Source organism: Phymastichus coffea, unplaced genomic scaffold, assembly GCF_024137745.1.
Source record: "Phymastichus coffea isolate CEN01 unplaced genomic scaffold, Cenicafe_Pcof_1.1 PCOF00038, whole genome shotgun sequence".
NCBI lineage: Eukaryota > Metazoa > Arthropoda > Insecta > Hymenoptera > Eulophidae > Phymastichus > Phymastichus coffea.
The window spans coordinates 1,086,478-1,105,483 of record NW_026706849.1 but is presented as its reverse complement, the minus strand read 5'-3'; the positions used below and the strand labels follow the sequence as shown (position 1 = coordinate 1,105,483).

Genomic DNA, 19,006 nt, shown 5'->3' with positions numbered 1-19,006 from the left:
ATGTTTTACTGTTCAGTTCTATAGCCATTTTTTTACGACCTGGATGGCCGATGGACCCGCTAGAGTCCCTGGAGAGTGGAGACATAACGTGAAACGTGGTTAAGCCAGGTTAAGCTTGTTCATGAATTTTTCGCTCTTGTAGTATTGGAGATATATAATAAGAAAATTATTAACAGCACAATAATTTCATTAAAAGTTTTTCACTTGACTCAAAAAACGAAAAATGTCAAGTCGAAATCCATCACGACGTGTACAGGAGATGGAGCCGCGTATTGATTACGTTCAATGCGATGGCTTGGTGGTTATGAAAATGGTTAAACACTGTCATGAAGAGGCATCCAGTAATATGGAAGTGGCCCAGGGTGCCCTTCTTGGTTTGAATACTCAGGGACGTCTTGAAATCACAAATTGCTTTCCATTCTCAAAGAATGACGACTTTGCAGACGAAGAAGATTATCAATTGAATATGATGAGACGATTGCGCATGTAAGTTTTAACACTCTCGCATATGCCTATTTTTATATCAATATTTTACTTAGATAATTATCTATTTTCAGAATGTCCCATTTACTACTTTACTTTATGCAATTTGTAGTCATTGTTATTATAAAAATTATACATATCGACTGTACATTTTAATTCGTATTTTTTTCAGTGTTAATGTTGATCACTTTCATGTTGGATGGTATCAAAGTGCAGATGTTGGTAATTTCTTAAGTTTGCCACTGCTCGAGTCTCAATACCATTACCAAACATCAATAGAGGAGTCAGTTGTTATTATTTATGACACTGCAAAATCAGCAAGAGGTTTCTTAACACTCAAAGCTTATCGATTAACTCCTCAAGCTATTCAGATGTATAAAGATGGTGAATTTACACCAGAAGCTCTTAAGAATCTGAAAATTGGATACGAAAATCTGTTTGTTGAGTTACCAATAGTAATTAGAAATAGTGCTCTGACTAATATTGTCATGAGTGAACTGGAAGAAATGGTTCCAGAAGAGGAAGGTACAAAATATTTGGATTTAGGAACTGCATCAGTTTTAGAAAATCAACTGCGCTGCATGATGGATAGAGTTGATGAATTAAACCAAGAAGCTATTAAATTCAATCGCTACCAAAGTATGGTTATTCGTCAACAACAAGATAAGAACAGATTAATGCAAAAGAGAGCTCAAGAAAATGCAGCTCGTGCTGCTAAAGATGAACCTCCATTACCAGAGGAGGATATTAACAAACTAATCAGACCTATTCCAGTTCCATTAAGGCTCAATCCTATGATCACTGCTGGCCAAATAAATACATATAGTCAACATATTTCCCAGTTCTGTGCTCAAAGTTTAGCTAAATTGTACATCACTCAAAGTCTTCAGAATGCAAAGGAAGCCAAATCATCAACTCAATAAGAAAAATCATGTTTTACTATAAAAAGTTTCTTCAATTGTGTAAAATTTTTTTTAACAAATGTATTTGAATAATTATTCAAGTGAAATTTATTTAAAAAATTAAAAAAATACATTTTTTATTTATTTTGATTTGAACTAAATAATGCAAAAGATACTATACACTATGCCAAAGTTAAAATTGGCTAAAAATTGTTCTACACTTTTAATTAAACCAGTAGAAATTTTATTTTCCAAATGAATTATAACAATGATGCAGCTTAAATGTTAAAAGTATTAATGGAATGGAAATATGGATTTATTAATTAACTGGATTAACTCCAGGAAAATTGCTCTCAGGGTTTCTACAAATTATTGCACTATGTTAAATTCTCTCCAGGTAAGATCCGAGGGTCAGAACATCGCGCGATGTTTTGTAAAAGCCCTCTACTTGTTTTTTCGTTTTGTTTCATTCTGTACTTATAATGATTAAAAACAACTTGGCAATAGTGCTGTGATGAGTGACTTGTAAACATAACTGAATATATATTTAAAATTATTGTTAAGTTCAATTATATAATTAATGAAAAGTATTTTTTAAACAGTGTAAAACTTTACTTTAATTATATAGAAATGGGGCGCGCGTTCTGAAAAAAATAAAAAATAATAAAACACAAAAAAAATGATTACTATGTATGAGATTATTAATATTGACCATTACCAGGTATACCATATGATATTTTTGCTTCAGACATGTTGATATAATTACAATATTTACATTGTTTAAAAAATAAATATATAGTTAACTTAATAATTTATATTATTTATATTCGTAACTGTTGTTAGATTTTTTTAACCGGTACAAATAAAGAATTAGAACAAAACAAAACAGAGGACTGCAGAGAGCCTTATTTGATGGTCATGAGTCATGTGTACTTGGATGTTCCACAGTACATTGTGCGCTGATCCTGTCTGTCAAAAAACTAATTAACATTGATTAGTTACTCTATTGACAATATTGGGATTGTCCTTGTGACGGACAGATCTGGATACAATATATTGCGTAATGTCCAAGTACGTATGACCATCACTATGGTTTCCGACATATTCAAAAAGACCTGAATTCTGACGTATACTATTAAACATAACAAGACCACAGGGGGCCTATTCTGAAAAAAAATTTTAGCACGGGGCCTATTCTGAAAAAAAATTTTAGCACATGTCATAAGCATTTATCACATCTAAAGTGATTAATTCTGTGGTAAACTGAAGTGACAAACTGATTTACCACAAAATTTTTTTTCAGAATAGGCCCCCTGTGCACTGCGCAGCCATTTGTACGCTGATTTATAGAGACTTTAAGGGGGCGCGCATTTTGAAATAAAGAAAATAAAAAATGATAAAACTTAATAAAACGGTTGCTGTAGATAAAATTATTAAAATTATTAATATTAATAATTTCATATATAGCAATCATTTTAGTATCATAGTATTTTAGTATTATTGTATAAAGTATCATATTCTTTATACAATATTAAATAGGATAAAATAAATACTACTTATCTGAAAACAAACCAGTGGTGAGTTGGATGATTTAATTTCAATTGAACCTTCATTTTTTTCCTTTGATATTTAACATCTCTAATATACACATATATTTACTTTTTAACTAGTTATATTATTATATTATTCATTTATTCATTAAAATCCAGATCTGCAAACTGACACTTGAAATTTTGAAATGGGTGGACAGAATCAACATCCGGGGACTGTATGTACACCCAACGTGGATTGAATCGCGACCCCCCCAGTTAGGTTGGTATGAGACTATGAGTGCTACTTTCAGTCCGTAACGGTGGTTTTCAGATCGGTCATAGTATAACGCTCGTTCTTAAATTATATAATTAAAACCTAAAATCAAATAATCATGCATCTAAATTCATTGTTCGGCAAACAATTAATTTTAAACCTAAAAACAAATTAGTAACGTTTTAGCTTTTTATCGTATCTTAAAACGAATTTTCATTTTTGAATTTTCCCGCGGTTTCTTCGTTCCGATGCAACGACGGAATTCTCATACCAACCTAACTGGGGGGGGTCGCAATTCAATCCACGTTGGGTGTACATACGTTCGGCGCTACAGTTTTAAACAGTCACTTTTGCTCACTACCGATAGTGTTGGTACTAAATAATCGAACTAGATATTTTTAGTAATGTTACTAGAGTTGCGATTCGCGTCCGTATCCGTTCGCATCCGTAACATACCTATGGGACCGGAGCCTTAGGGACCCTGGGAGAGATTTTTCGATCGGAAACCGGTGTACTTTCAAGTCTCGGAACAGAAATGTATGATTGAGTTGGTATCAATGAAAATTCATGTTTTGATTTCGAGCATGGACTATAGAGACTATTTTTGACAAGAAACAATCCCTATCTCGATTCCGAATTGTTGATCGATCAGTTGTTATTTTTAAGTTTATTTTTTATATTTTAATACTTATTTTGACATAAAATTGACGGAAAATGGTTTACGACAATCGTCATCGTGTTTTTTTACAAGCTATCATGCAAGGTGGAGCTGTACTAGATCAAACTGCAAAGACGATGTTTATACGAATTTTTAGTAAGTGCTTATTGAAAAAGAAAAGTAACATCTTTACAAATTATGTTTAGAACTCAATCATTAGATATTTTCTACTTAAGAGCTATCGGACATCAAACATTGGATGTTGGACGAATACTGTGGTAAAAAACCAAATCGATTGTTTGTCATTATCTTAACAAAGATTTATATGCGGTCTGAAAAAACCATATGCAACACTTATTTTTATTTTATGAATTAATGTTAAATAATTAATTCATTTTTACACCTTCATTCACGTCCAATATCTGATGGCTCTTATGTAGAAAATCCCTTATAACCATTAAATAAAGACAATTATTAAATAATTATCCACAAATGTAATTTTTTTTAAATTTTAGTATCAATGTGAAAATAATACTTTTACATTTTTACAGGGGAAAATCTAGACATGTCTTCAACTATTTCAGTAATAAATGACAAGTTATCTACAATAGCCATGTCTATGAAGACTGGAATGTGTGAAATAACTGGTCAGACATATTGGTGTGTTGTTGGAACATTGCATGAAGATTCAATCAAGTAACTAATACTTTCAATTAGTTTATTATATTATTTTAACCAATAAGGACATAATTTTAATAAAATAATGATCCTTTTTAAAGGATCCCATGTGAATTTTCTAAAGCTCAACAAGCATTTTTAAAAGAGGTTTATTCTCAAATAATAAATGCAGATGATGGGTGTATTTCAAGTATTGATTGTTTAAGACTTATACACAATCTTGATACAAAATTTACAGCTACTGATGCAGAATCATTTCTTAAAAATGTTACGAGAAACAAATGGTTACATTGCCAGGTGATTTATCATTTCTATGGTTTCAAATTTTATTTTTCAGAAAGACTAAATAGTCGTTTATTTTTATAGAATGGCTTCTATTACATGGGAATAAGAAGCATTATTGAACTCATGCCTTATTTTAGAGCCACTTATGAAAATTTCCATAACTGCCATTTGTGTAAAGATGTTTTGTTTTATGTAAGAATTATGACTTTTTGAACTAATTATGAAAACTACATCTAATTTAATTAATATATATGTTACAGGGATTTAAATGTGAACACTGCAATAAAACGTATCATTTTTATTGCATATCAAGAAAAATAGCAGCTCAACAAGAAGATAAGTGCCCAAATTGCTTTGAAAATATGGATTGCAGTGAAATAATAGGCAAGTTTTTTTCATTAAAATAAAAATGTAATATGCAAATTGTTCAAACAAACAGTACCTATTATAGCTTATTTGAACCATTATTGTATTATACTGTATTTTATTTTACTATAATAGAATTCAACAATACCCAGAATTTAAATGAAACACAAAATGAGGAAAATAAAGATGAACCTATGGATGTTTCTGATGATGCAGTTATTTCCCAGCCATTCAGAGTACAAGAAAAATCAAAAAGAAAGACAAGGAATAACAAATAAAATTCATAGTAAGCTTTTAATTGTTTTATAAAACCTTATTCTATTTATATTTCATATAAAATTTTTGTATAAAATTGGTGACTTATATTACGAATAATCTTTACTAATAATAAATGCTTATAAAATACATAAATTTTCAAGATTCCAGTGAATAATACAGTATCATTTTTATTTTTAGAATTGAAAGATTATTAACTCATCTGTAGTCACCATTCCAGAACTCCAGGCATGTATTTATCAATGAGTTTTTTATAATAAGGCCAAAGAGCATCAATATCAGGGACTTCTGCACTTTTAGTATACAAATCATATTTGCTAAACAAGGAAACGGTTAAATTAGTTCAAGGTCAATATTCAATATTCAAAAAATAGGCACTTACTTAAATTCCAAAACCCAATGTAACATTTCATCATCTTCTTTGGTACAAAAATGTTTGTAATCACCACCAGCATGCCATGGGTAAAATGAGTGATAGCGAATCATAGCTAGTCCTTTTTTTGGTAATGTACTTTTGTTATGTTTCAATACCTGGTATAAATACTCATCATGTCCCCATGACATAATTAAATTATTGATTCCACATTTGGGCTTGTATATTCCATATTTTGTGCTAATAGTACATTAGAAGTTAATTTTTTGTGTTTTTCCATGTAAACTTAGTTAAAAGTACCAATAGAAATATAGTTAATTTGTTATTAATAAAAAAATTAAAGTATTAAAAAACTATTCTATCCAAAAGTTTAAATAAAAAGTAATTTTAATCTAAAATGAATGATTTTTCTATTCATTGAATCGTATTTATTTGAATGCTGTTTTTGTAAGGTCGTTGCACATAATGTAATAAATAATTTTATTTCTTTATTCTTATGTTCTAATATTCTGCATTCTGAAAGTATTAAATAAAAGAAATCTATCCACGTCATTTATGTTACATGATATCAAGAGAAAATTCTTTAAAAGAGTTACTTGTGTTGACGTCAAAAGTGGAATTTTTATATCTAGCGTACACTTTTTAAATAAAAGTGTTCGGTTAACTTTCATTTTAAACAGAACTTACTTGTAACGAGAATCTTTTCCATCGGGATTATTTTCAAAACTAGTGTCTCTGTAGACTATAGAATTACCCCATGCACAACCGACCGGAAAAGTGTCTCCAACGACTGCCCATTGTGGTTCTCCATAAAATGCCATGATCTGTAATTGAAGGATTTTATGTTACAAACCTTTTTTCAACTTATTATTAGGCTAATCGTAAATTTTATATTTAAATAATCTTTAGTTTATTTTAAGAAATGAAAGCGTAAAAAGACACATTATACACAACTGAAAATTTTGTGTGATAAAAAAAATGTTGTTTATAACAAGAGACAAATCTTTTTAGTGCTGTTTTACAAAAAGGTAAAACTTTTCACTAACAGTTTTCAAAACGGAAAGGTAATATATTTCTACAATAAATTTCTCGATTCGAATAAGATACCTTGCCAAGATCATGAATTAGTCCTGTAAGATGAAACCAATCTTCATTTGGATGATCCTCTCTAATTTTTTCTGCTGTTTGAAAAGCATGTACTATGTTGGGTAGATCCGAATCAGGATCACTTTCGTCAATCAGTTCGTTTAATTGTAAAAGAGCTTCCTTGACAGTCATTTTACATTTGTTGAATTGAAGCCAATCTGCCATTCGTGCTAAAACAAATACAAATTCTATCTTAAAAGGAATCTTTTTTGCTCTATAATTTCACAAGATCTATCTTAAAAAGAAATAAGAATTGATTCTTTTGTAAATAAAAAGTGACATATTATTAGAAGAGAATAAAAGCTATTTTTAAAAACTGCCGAAAAACAGAAAAGTAATAACTTACATTTTACGAATTCGACTGTCTGGTTAGTGTGCATGTTCAAATACGTTTTCCGAACTCTTTCTTTGATAGGATCATCATCATCCATTGTAAAGTCTCTAAATTCGCCCTCAAACTTACCGTTGTATATTGTCTCTGGACGAAACTGTTCAGACGGATCAAAAATCTTCGGAGATTGTAAAGCTGACTAACATTTTTAAATAATAAAAATCAATAAGAATTTTTTTGCGAATTATTGTAAATCGTATAAAATTAAATTATTCTCATTGTTTAGTTTGAATTAAAAAGAAAGTAGAAGAAAGCCAGTTTATCAATCAAATATCGACATTTTACGTGTATTTATCATTCAATGTATACTATTGTATTTAATTGGTACAAATAAAATTTTGCTATTTGTATTTTATTTTTTAAAATGTATCATTTTTCAACATATCAGACAGTAAAGTAAGATTACATTCATATAACAAAATTTTTAACTCATGCCATGATTTGAATATAAATAGTTTTTCCAATGTTTAATCTAAATGATAAAAAATAATTCACGTAATTTTTTCTTAACTGTTTTGTTAAAAGAGAGCAAATAAGAAATTGTGGAAAAAAAGCGCTGAAAAATTAATAAAATTCAACTTACTGCCAATTTAGTGGACATGATGACGCTTGCAGGCAACACTGAAATCGAGCACTTTGTAAGCAAAAAGAAATCAGCGTCTCAGCATACACTTTGTTCTTGAGCTTAGTCGATTGCGTTCTATCACCCTCGAACCACGATCGGCTCATCTTATATTTCATCTCCCACTACATTTCATCTCGTGAAAAAAACCGTGCCGGCAAAAGAAGCACGTGCCTTACTATATTTATGATATTTTCCAAAAATCAAAACTTTAAAATACAGCTCCGTCGCACATGAATCATTGAAATATTATCAGTAGTATTAGCTTCACCATAATTAATTTCAGAAAATGTACGGAAAAGTTTATATCGATAACAAAATCAAATTATTTTACGAACAAATTGTCTTATGAAACTGTCTTTTTTAAATTAATATTTTTGTAAAAAATTAAATTGTCTCTAATAAAAGTCAAAAATTATAATTTTATTTTTTTACATAGCCAGATTATATAACAGCAGTAAATTTTTAATAAATGCTTTGGAAATAAGTTATCTATCCAATAAAGTGTATACAACTTTTATAATTTATGATCACATCAAATCTTGCGCGAATGAACTTGGCCGAACAACTTAAGTATCTCATCGTTTCAATTCCAAATATTGTCCTTGGGGGCCTACCGGGAGAATATGGTGATGTCTGATACAAAAATCCACGTGACGGGAGTCATTACGCAGATAAGACTTTCTAAAAAACTCTTATTCCCAAACAGTGCATCTTTTTTATTCCGCAATTGACAGCATAATGACGTTGCAAATATCATTCACCTAATCAACAGTCTTACGTAAAGCGTTTTATTTATCAAAGGGTTTCTCAACGCTTTTCTTATTTCAATCACTGCTGCTTCCTCTTCTAATTAATGGAAATTTTTTTTTTTTTGAAAAATAGCCATATTTCTTCGAAGATTTGAAGCATATCACAAGAAGTATCCCATTCCCATTATAAAAAAGTCATGACCGGAATATTGTGAAGCCAAGATAAATGCTATCTGATTGGCTCATGCAATGCACATGTTTCTATTTGAATCTAACCGTATCTAATTGAAAAATGTTTCATCAAAATTATGCTAATATCTGTTTTAGTTTAAATATAAATATATAAAATCCTTTTAATATTTTTAATTCATATCATTTGCATGAACATATATTTTATTTAAAAAATTAGTTTTTTCATTAATAAGTTTCGAGAAAAATGCTATTTCTTCCACTCTGATTATTATTAGTAATGTCTGACAAAAATCCTGAAAATTTTAAGAAAACTAGAGGTATTGTTCGCTTGTAAAAAATAGAGTTAACGCATCTTTTTCGTTTTACTATATATTGTATAGACGTATTTCCTTTCACTTTTAAACAGAGGTAATTTCCAGTTAAATTAGCCTTTGTGATTATCATAAATAAAGTGCAAGGTCAAACTTATGACAAAATTGGGATAGATCTACGGAGAAATGTTTTTAATCACGAACAGCCTTATGTAGTTATGCCTTAAATTCGATTTTGGTATCCCCTTATAATTTTATCCTGGATGATCGTAGAAGAGAAAATACAAGAGTCAACAATTATCTTTATAAAGAAATATGTTCATGATTATTAAATTAAATAAATGTATTCTGTTAATATTTTACAAACGTAAAATTTCTACTCAAACATCAATTAAACAATCAATCAATAATTATTAATCGTGTTTAATTTTATTAGCTTGATTATGGAAAACAAAAATGTAAGTTGTGCGCGCGATGCGCGCTGTTCACATTTTAGTATCAATATAAAATACGAAACAATAACAATATAAAGTTGATGTTATTTATAAGAAAATATTAGCGTTTAATGTTAAAAATTTTCATTCGATCAAATCTAAGTAATTACAAATTAAATAGTACAAATTTTGACACAAAAAAAATCAATTGATAATTTTGAGTGTTATTCCAGTATTGCTACTCCTATCTCTCAGATAAGAGATAATCAAACACAAGTTAATTGCTTCACAATTAAAATTAGCTTAATAGAATGCATTATTTTCGGGATTTTAAATAAACATTTTAGTATTATTGACTTTATTAATTTCATTCAATTAAAGATTGCTATGTCAGAATCATTAAATTAGAAAAACGATTAAGTGTTAACATGATTAACATAATTAAGTGTTACAGTACTATTTTATTTAAATATTGATTATTGTTTTCATATATATACTAAAAAAAGGTTTTTTGAATAAACAATGCATAATAAGTTGACGATGAGATTTTCGTAATATCTCTACAGAAATCATGAACAAATGAGATGCTGACAATGACGCTGCGTTTAATATTAAAAAAACCATTTGCTACATCAAGTTCCTTTAGTTAAGCGCGCACAAGTATAAATGTTGATGCTTTCAATGTGACGTACAGTTAGATCGCTAAAACGCGTGTTTAATTTTTGTTTCAAGAAATAAGTATTTTTATAATATGAACTATATCTAATATATATAATAAATAAATTGTGCGTCATCTATATACGTTTCATAAGTTTACAAATTACAAGAAAACAAAACGTCAATAACCACTTGTAAAAAAGCAATACGTACAGCATATTGAAATAATACGCATACTATATCATCGTGCGATTGATGGAAAATTTACAACAAAAATTACAACAAAAATTAACTACAAGCAATGTAGTCGGGCACGTGTCCAATAGTGAAAACTTTCTCCGTCGGGTAGTAAATGCGGAACAATAAGTTGAATCTGCTGAATGGCATCAGGGAAGCTGTTTGGGTTCGGGTTTGCATTGTTTGTTATCATATGAGATTAGTGGAATCGCCCATAACGTGACAACTATTTTTAATGTCATTGATGCCTTTCAAGTGCAGCTAAATAACGAGACTGTTCCGCGGCTAATTTAGTTTGACGTGCCGAATGTCCAGTATTTGATAAGAAGTATTATTTTTAACTTATTTTAGCTTTCTTTTGAAAATTACGATATAAATGCAGTCTAGTGGGCTCATTACTAACTTAGGTGTAGCCTCGTGTTCGACGTAGTAATTTTTCAGCTGTATAATTGATTCAAATGTTCCCCGATCATCCAATTCATGCTTATTATTATTATTCTTGATATTTTTGTGCACTTATTTTAAGCAATTATCGCAAACGCATATCCTCAATTGATTTTTTATATAATGCTCGTTCGATTCATGAAATTTTTCATTACTTGTAGATAGTAAGAATTTTCCATTAATTCAATTTCTTCAAACTTTTCCTCTTAGCTATTTGACTTGTAATTGTTCATGTTATACATAAATTTCTCATTCACGCTTTTTTTCCACCTGTGTATTCATTCATCGTTTTACTAGCTTGTAATATTATTCAGATTTAATACAAATAAAAATCAGTGATATAAATAAATATAAATACTTTTTAATAATATAAATTATTCTTGGCAGAATCTTTTAAAAATTAATCAAATTAATTTAAATAAAATAATTGTTTATATTTAAGAGTGGAAACTGAATTACCATTGCTAATTGAAAAAAAATCAATGAGTAATGAAAGTTATTTAAAAAGGATGAAAACCAATTTAAATAATTAATAAAATATCGAATGGCAAGAATATGACCTTAGTAAGGATCAATAACAATTCTTCTCTAAGAATACTATTTTTGTTTATTGAGCGTTACAATTTATTTTTAACAAAATATGATTTCGAAAACTTTGATGTCACAGTATAAAAGAATTTCATCCGACAAACTTTTGTCAATCAAAATACAAAACACATCCGAATCAAATATTCAAAATTCTTTCATTCACACATATCGCAGTAGAGAAAATTCCTAAGATGTACTTATGACTATATACACAGCATGTTTATTTACATATTAATACATTTTTCAAAAAACTTTAAAAATTCTTAAGAAGATGTAGAATCTGAATCACTGGAAGTACTTTCTCTTCGATGACGCGATGAAGAAGACCGATGTTTGTGAGGACTTCGCGAACGTGATCGATGTCTTGACGTTTTTTTATTCTTTCTCGATTTGTGAGATCGTGAACTGCTCATACTTTCTCGATAACTACTGTAATGATTAAAACTGTTAATAAATGAGCATGTTAACTAAATAAATCCTTAAATAATGCAAATATTTAGAAATCAATTGTACAAATACCTTTTGTGTGAACTTTTCTTCTTTTTATGCTTCTTGTGACTCCTGTGTTTCTCCGAATAACTGATGCTACTACTTCTGCTTCTTGATCGCTGTCTAGATCGTCGATCCAAATCTGCTTCCCTTAATCTGCTCATTAAAGAATTTGTACACATTCTTATTTCCTCTATATCAATATCTACTCGCGTGGACGAAGGAAACGAAGGTTTCATTGGTTCTTCTTTTACAATCATAACGACAGGTGGTTCTGGTTTCTTAATCGTTGGTGCATGAATTTGACTCAAAAACATTGCAGCTTTTTTCCGTCTTTCTGCCTGCAACTGTTTTTCCCTCGAAGCAGCTAATTTTTCTTTGGTAGCAGCTAACATTTTTTCTCGAATTCTTTCTTCTGCTTGTTTTTCACGTATCTCTTTTTGACAGTCTTCGAAAATATCACTAGTGAGGTCCACGAAATCAGTAACGTCCACTTGAACCACCGGGGGTTTGGGTTTTGATTTCTTCTCTAACAAAGGTCTTCGCGGAGGTGTTGGACTTTTATCTTTTTTAACAGGATATGTAATGACTTCTTCAATGATCGGTGGTGGTGAATGAACTTTCGTATTATTTTCATTTTTATCTTCACCAGACTCGTCATCGCTCTCCTCTAAAGGCAATGCATTCCGTTTTTCTATTACGCTATTTTCACCTTCTTTAGGTTTTTTTATTGAGAATGAAACCGGATTGATTTGTTTGCTAGAACTTTGTTTTGTACTGGAAGTATTATCTCCACTATTACTTTCTCCTTTCTTTTTAGCCTGAATCATCATCACTCTTTTTTGCACTTCTTCCATCCTCTGCTGTTTCTTCTGCAATTCTTGCAATTTCTTTTGTTTTTCCTCTTGCAATTCTTGTTTTTGTAAAAGTTCTTCTTCTGTTAGGACTCTTGGATTCACGCCTCCCTCATAAATGGTCAGTTTGTGTGCATAATATCCATGATACTGGTGCGAAAGTTCCAAAAAATTAAATCTTGGATCTCCTTTACTTTTAACTATAGCTTCAAAGTCGCGTCCATTTTTTGCAACGTAACTTGCCATCTTATCGATGATAATCTGTACATCTGCCGGTGGAACAATAAAAGAAGGTCTGCTGAGAGGTTTCGGTGGCGTAGGCCCGTACGGAACTAAAGACGTAGGCTCCTTTTGTGGTGTTTGAACGACGTTAGTAGTTGGCACCGACACTTTTGGAGTAACTTGTGTGGTTACAGTTGTCATCGCACTGCCATTCGCTCCGTATAAAACTGGTCCATGAGCATACTGCTGCGGCAATGTCGGAAATGAATAACCCTGTAAAGTAGTTTATTGTTTTGAAGATATACGTATTTTCGAAGAAAACAATTTTTTTAACATATAAACTTACTGGTGGCATCGGTGGAAAGAAAGTAGCTGGTGGTTGTGGCGGTGGAGGAATAATTTCTTCTGGCTGCATTTGAGTCTTTATTGCTGGCGGTTTCCCGGTGATTTTATTGACTAATAATGAGTAGGCACAATCTGATGATGGCTTGTAACTGATGTTTGGTATAGTTGGGATACTTGGTGCCTTAAAAAACAGAGTTACGAATAAAGTCAATAGTATGCTGGAATTTATATTGAAAAGTATTGAAATAGAGTTCATAATGAAATATACCAATTCAACTTTGAAAGATGACGCAAGGCTTGGATGTAAATATGGTTCGTCATCTTCCTCTGACTCTTCAGCAGGCTCTGTCAATAAAATCGAGCAAATTAGATAACTTACAAGTAACTTATGATACTTACACCTGTTATTAAAGATGGGTATTTTTAAAGACTTAACATAATGGTGGTACTTACGGTACTTGCAAAATAAGTAGAATCAAAGGAGATGTTGATAATGAATTCCAGCGTATATTCAGTTACTTCGTTTCAATGAGGACAATATCATGTTACAACAATTCTCAAATTTGGTCTTCCACTCGATAAATAAGTGAAGAGAGAGATAAATTACGTTTATGAAATATAATTAAATGCATACCAGGTTCTTCCTTTTCAGGTTGTTTTTCTGGATTATATTTCCCAGATTTAATAGCTTCTAAAACGTGCTTGTAATAGGGATGCAGCTCTCCATCCATAGACAGAAATTCAAATTGCTTATTGTTTGCTTGCTTTGCTTTAATCAACACTTCCATCTGACCCCCTTGACGGCTGATAAACAATGCCGTTTTTGTAATGATTGCATTGTGTTTTTGTGTTTCAGGCTACAAAATTAATATTTGTAAATAGATGTTTTACAATTGGATTTTCTTATTTGCTACGATTACTTACCACTTTCATATCAACTGGAACATCCAAATCAGGCTCAGCTATGTATGCTTCATCTTCTTCAAAAGAGCCTTCTGATTGCTTTGGGCTCTGTGAGTCTTCAGCAAATTTTTTTTCATCGTCATAGTTAAATGCTACTTGAGAATATGAATTTTCAGCATCCAGTGCCTGATGAAGCCTTTTGATTTCTTCCTCTATAATAATAATAATATGGATAAATTTTTCATTGATCTTGGATATTCTCATAATGTAGGATAACAAACATGCTATATATTTACCATGGTACATTGATTCCTCAGCATCATTATTGTAGAGAGACCGATACCGTTCCTCATCACATGCCTGCTCAACTTTGTACTCCTCCTCAGTAAGAATAGTCCGAATGTCATGTCCACCTGGTGGTGGCTCATATATCCGAAGATCTCCCAAGGCTCCTCGGCCATCGTATCTACAGACATAAAACAATTGAATTAAAACCATGTAATGACAAAAATATAATTTAAAAGTCTCTGCTTTCACTCTGCATCTGAAAATAGAAAAATATTTAGCAGTACAGTCTGCCATAGAATTGTTTGATATTTGTTTAATTTTTATCAAGTGTTTGAAGAAAAACAAAAAATGGAAGATCACTATATGATTGGTGCAATCATCAGCCTTCAAGTTTAATGAATCAATAGAGATGAACTTGTCAAGAAGAGATAAAAATTGTGTTGAGTTTAAACTTGTCTGATGTAAAAAGTAGTTATCTTCATCACTTTACTCTTATAAACAATGAAGTTGTTGAAATATTTGAAAAATTGAGGAACTGTGTGTGGCAAAACATAAAAGTCTTAATAGCAACATGAGAATATAATTAATGAAGATTAAATTAATGGAGATATAGCAGCCAATGTAACTGGTAGTATCATAAGGGCTTTACCAATTGAAACTAAAGCTCTAATACATACCAGCCCGATCGGCCATGGTTTATATCATGACCATCGGTCATTCACCTGTCTCTCTACGCTGTGTCTCACCTTGCTGCTTTTGGGGATGCCCTGATTGTCAGCAAGCCATCGCTAATGAGCTCAGTGTCTGTCTGATGTGTAGTGCATATTAAAAGCACTGCCACACGTGATTAGCCACGGTACACCTGCACAAAGCCTTAAACAGTTGATCCAGATTGCTTCGATGCCTGCATTAATCATACAAACAGAATTGATCGAGGACTTGCAGAGGATTGGCTCTCTGCACGTTGCTGAGTGAAGAAACGATTGATTGGATAATAGTATTGAATTTTTGTTTATTGGCGAGCCCTCGTTGGTCGAAATAAAAATTGATATTAACAGTACACTAGATGATTATTGGTTTTTGTGTTTTGTTAGGTTAGGGAAACGGACCTGTCTATCATCAGCGTGTTATCGCCCATCCAAGGTATCAAATGTTTGCCCTGATCAATCAATTTGGCTCTCTCGTCATCTCGAAACAATTTGCAGCTGTATCCGAAGACAAGCAGTTCCTGAGGCTCCTCTTCTCCACTTTTTTTTCGTAAAATTCCGGAGTCTACAACCCATCGTTGACTCTTCGACGCCATTTTTTTGTACTGAGTGAGTAGTGAGTACTCATGGTTGGCGAGACTTATTCTAGTATATAATTATATATAGTATATAGTTTTCATGCCATTACCATGCACTGGACCATATTATTTTATATATCATAGAATGAGTGCTGGGGACGGCAGAACTCAGCGGGAAACCAAAAATGAATTAAGAAAAATTATACAAAAACTACGCATGTTTAGCATGGATAGAAAAACTCATTAATAACTCCATACAATTTAGTTTACGTTAATAAAAAAAATACTAAAAATTGTACACTCCCATATTGAATAAAAATTGAATCTACATAACATTTTAATTTGGTTTTTTCCTTAATGTGTGACGTGATAACTATAACGTGTCTAAAAGATCAGTATTTAATATAGATCTATACTTGTATAAATATCCTCTCAATTAAAAACTACAAGTATACATCTACTTATAAGAGCTGTATACCGATTTGTAGGAATGGATTATTTTCTTAAATTAGTGTTATTTAGCGCGCTTTGCGCTCTCATTCATTTGTGTTTTTCTATTATTTATTACATTATTTGAATCCTTTACATGCCAACGTAGAAATTCTAATGGCATATACGGATTAGTAAATCATACTATTTAAAATACACTATACATTCATTAATATTCATTGATAACTAAGAATAGAATTCGCACTCATTTTTTCACATAGAAATCGATGAGCTTTATTACTCATTTTAAGATGTATTAGAAGAATTATCTAAAAGATTAATAATTAATTGAACCTATATGAATGATAAAATCTACTAAACTATTATACTATATACCATAGTAAACCATACTTAATAGTAATGGTTATACAGTCTTATATTATTATGAATAATTTATTTAAAATAGTGTGTTTTTTGTTGTCTTATTTTATTCTATTCACTTTCTCTCTCTGCCAACCAAATTTAAAAACAATATTAATTTTAGTATTATAGATGGTTATAAAATTATCGATTTGCTGTTACGATCAACAAGTCTACTATGAGCTGCTGGCAGTGCGATTTCTGTTCATACGATACGTTTGACTTTTGACGCCATCGCCAGCTATGTAAGCTGCACCACTTTCTAGATTGCCAAATATGCTGTCAAGGAGAAGTCGTATAAAATGAAAAATTTCTTCAATGAATCTTGCTATTCCACGGGGCAGTGATAAAAATATATTAAAAATGCCGCCACCCTTGCCATTATTACTGACTCCGGATCCACCAGAGTTTCTCATCGTACCTGATGAACCAAAAGGCAAACCAAAAATCATTCCTATTATACGGAATGGTAACGAGATCATATACGATATGAATCTTGTAAAACGAATAGGATTGAAAGGCGAAATTGATATGTTGCCAGAACCTGTAATTATTAATAATACTCCACAAATATCAATATTGTCATTGACATTCCAAAAAGGTTTGTGCAATACACTTGCACAAACCTTTGTGCATAATGTTTGTCCTGACGCTAAAAGGTCAGTTCAATTCCGCATTTTAATAAAAAATTCAATAATAAATACATCCTTCTAAAAAAATAATAAGTCGATCTTTTCATTTCGCGCAATACTCGTTTTTATCTCGAAATACTCGAACATTTATATAATACACGTAAATGATTTCAGTTACAATCAATAGTGTGAAAGTCATATAAATAATAGAAAAAATGTTTTTACCACCAATAAGTCCTCCGCTATCCTGAGATAGGACGTTACTATATGCAGAAACTAATATAATTAATATAAAAATTGCCTTGTACATGTTTACTAGTTTTTCTTATTTGATTTGGCCAACTATAGCAAAGCTAAGACATCCCTCTGCTAAATAATTTCTTATTTAAATTTTTACAACCAGGCATATTTTTACCTTATTTTAATTACTTGGTTTATCTACCGATTAACTTATCGTTTTATTATTGTGACCATTTTTTATCAATAATCATGTAGATAGTATGGTACAAAATAATCGACATGAATTTGTTTGTAATTGCAACTTTTAAATAACTAAATTAAAGCCTATGACGTAAACAGTAAATTTCCAAGAAAAAAAAGATGCACTAAATTTTAATTAAGGAAAAAATAAGGTTAAATATACTTATAGAATATATCGCATTATCGTCGTTGAATACAACACTTGACATGTAGTTTCATACAAGTTATAATTATAGCATATAATTTAACAAAGTAGATAAATCAGTCAAACTCACTTAAAAATAAAAAAAAAACTTTAAACTTTTAATTGAAAAATATACATTGCATCAATCTCGCTCATCTTGTATAGTAGAAATTCTTCCATGAAACGTATTCAGAATGCTTACATAGCATTAAAATATCGGCGAACTGAAACATCCAAATTAAAAAAGTTATGACTAGAATTTAACTACGACAGCTTAATTTTTCTTGATTCTTCATAAGTATCAAATGTTAAACAAGGATATTATTTAATACTACTTTTTTCACCTTTTTCATATTTAAAAATTATAAAGTATGAATATTAAATAACATGTTTTTAAACACAAATCTTGAATTAATAAATCCACCAAAATATATGAATTTTATCGTAGAAATGATAAATCTGGTCTTTTTATTTAAAAATATTATTGGTTCGTTCTAAAGTTATACTAACGTTAAATTTATTTCAGTGTAATCGGTAAAATTTTTATACAAAGTGTGCTAACTTTTTTAGAATAAAAGTATTTTATCTTAGCTTTCTATTAAAAACAACCTAATAGCATTTTACCTAATAATTCAACATTTATTTTTGTTTGAAGAAGTACCAATTATACAAGCATATCTTTCACCATAGAACTTCTTTCAATTACATGGTTGCATCATTCCGAAAACAAAATGTCAGTCCAAGTAAACTAATGGATTTATTATTTAATTATTCACTCGAAATAACTTATTAATTAACTTTACTTTTATTCTTTTTTATTTATTTAGTTTAATTCAAACAGTTCTTCAAAATTTAAAAACTTATTTTTCTTCAA

The 19,006-nt window shown here is 30.5% G+C and overlaps 4 protein-coding genes across 7 annotated transcripts; 2 read left to right on the top strand and 2 right to left on the bottom strand.

Moving 5' to 3' along the window:
* The first annotated feature begins 19 nt into the window (after nt 1-19).
* On the top strand, nt 20-1,546 carry LOC131663763 (eukaryotic translation initiation factor 3 subunit H). Of its 2 annotated transcripts, none has more exons than XM_058934375.1 (3): nt 20-108; nt 177-486; nt 656-1,546. In XM_058934375.1, the coding sequence occupies exons 2-3, from the start codon at nt 224-226 to the stop codon at nt 1,404-1,406; spliced, it is 1,014 nt and encodes a 337-aa protein (XP_058790358.1). In that variant the 5' UTR covers nt 20-108; nt 177-223; the 3' UTR covers nt 1,407-1,546. The 2 variants fall into 2 exon arrangements, with proteins under 2 accessions (XP_058790358.1, XP_058790357.1); XM_058934374.1 differs by having other exon boundaries at nt 25-108; nt 197-486.
* A 2,241-nt stretch (nt 1,547-3,787) lies between these two features.
* Nucleotides 3,788-5,774, top strand: LOC131663716 (non-structural maintenance of chromosomes element 1 homolog). Its single transcript, XM_058934284.1, has 7 exons — nt 3,788-4,005; nt 4,401-4,545; nt 4,629-4,824; nt 4,894-5,004; nt 5,073-5,196; nt 5,314-5,464; nt 5,635-5,774. The coding sequence occupies exons 1-6, from the start codon at nt 3,906-3,908 to the stop codon at nt 5,454-5,456; spliced, it is 819 nt and encodes a 272-aa protein (XP_058790267.1). The 5' UTR covers nt 3,788-3,905; the 3' UTR covers nt 5,457-5,464; nt 5,635-5,774.
* LOC131663715 (inositol oxygenase) lies at nt 5,471-8,090 on the bottom strand. Its single transcript, XM_058934283.1, has 6 exons — nt 7,948-8,090; nt 7,320-7,503; nt 6,935-7,143; nt 6,515-6,651; nt 5,837-6,067; nt 5,471-5,771 (listed from the first exon to the last, which is right to left on the bottom strand). Exons 1-6 carry the CDS (start codon nt 7,963-7,965, stop codon nt 5,663-5,665), a joined length of 888 nt encoding a protein of 295 aa, XP_058790266.1. The 5' UTR covers nt 7,966-8,090; the 3' UTR covers nt 5,471-5,662.
* Nucleotides 8,091-11,593: 3,503 nt separating this feature from the next.
* LOC131663748 (splicing factor, suppressor of white-apricot homolog) lies at nt 11,594-16,016 on the bottom strand. 3 transcript variants are annotated; one of them, XM_058934351.1, is made up of 8 exons: nt 15,812-16,016; nt 14,711-14,880; nt 14,436-14,626; nt 14,146-14,368; nt 13,780-13,856; nt 13,513-13,692; nt 12,121-13,439; nt 11,594-12,030 (listed from the first exon to the last, which is right to left on the bottom strand). In XM_058934351.1, the coding sequence occupies exons 1-8, from the start codon at nt 16,003-16,005 to the stop codon at nt 11,865-11,867; spliced, it is 2,520 nt and encodes an 839-aa protein (XP_058790334.1). In that variant the 5' UTR covers nt 16,006-16,016; the 3' UTR covers nt 11,594-11,864. The 3 variants fall into 3 exon arrangements, with proteins under 3 accessions (XP_058790334.1, XP_058790335.1, XP_058790336.1); XM_058934352.1 differs by having other exon boundaries at nt 14,711-15,606; nt 15,812-15,923; XM_058934353.1 differs by having other exon boundaries at nt 11,595-12,030; nt 15,449-15,952.
* Nucleotides 16,017-19,006: the final 2,990 nt, after the last annotated feature.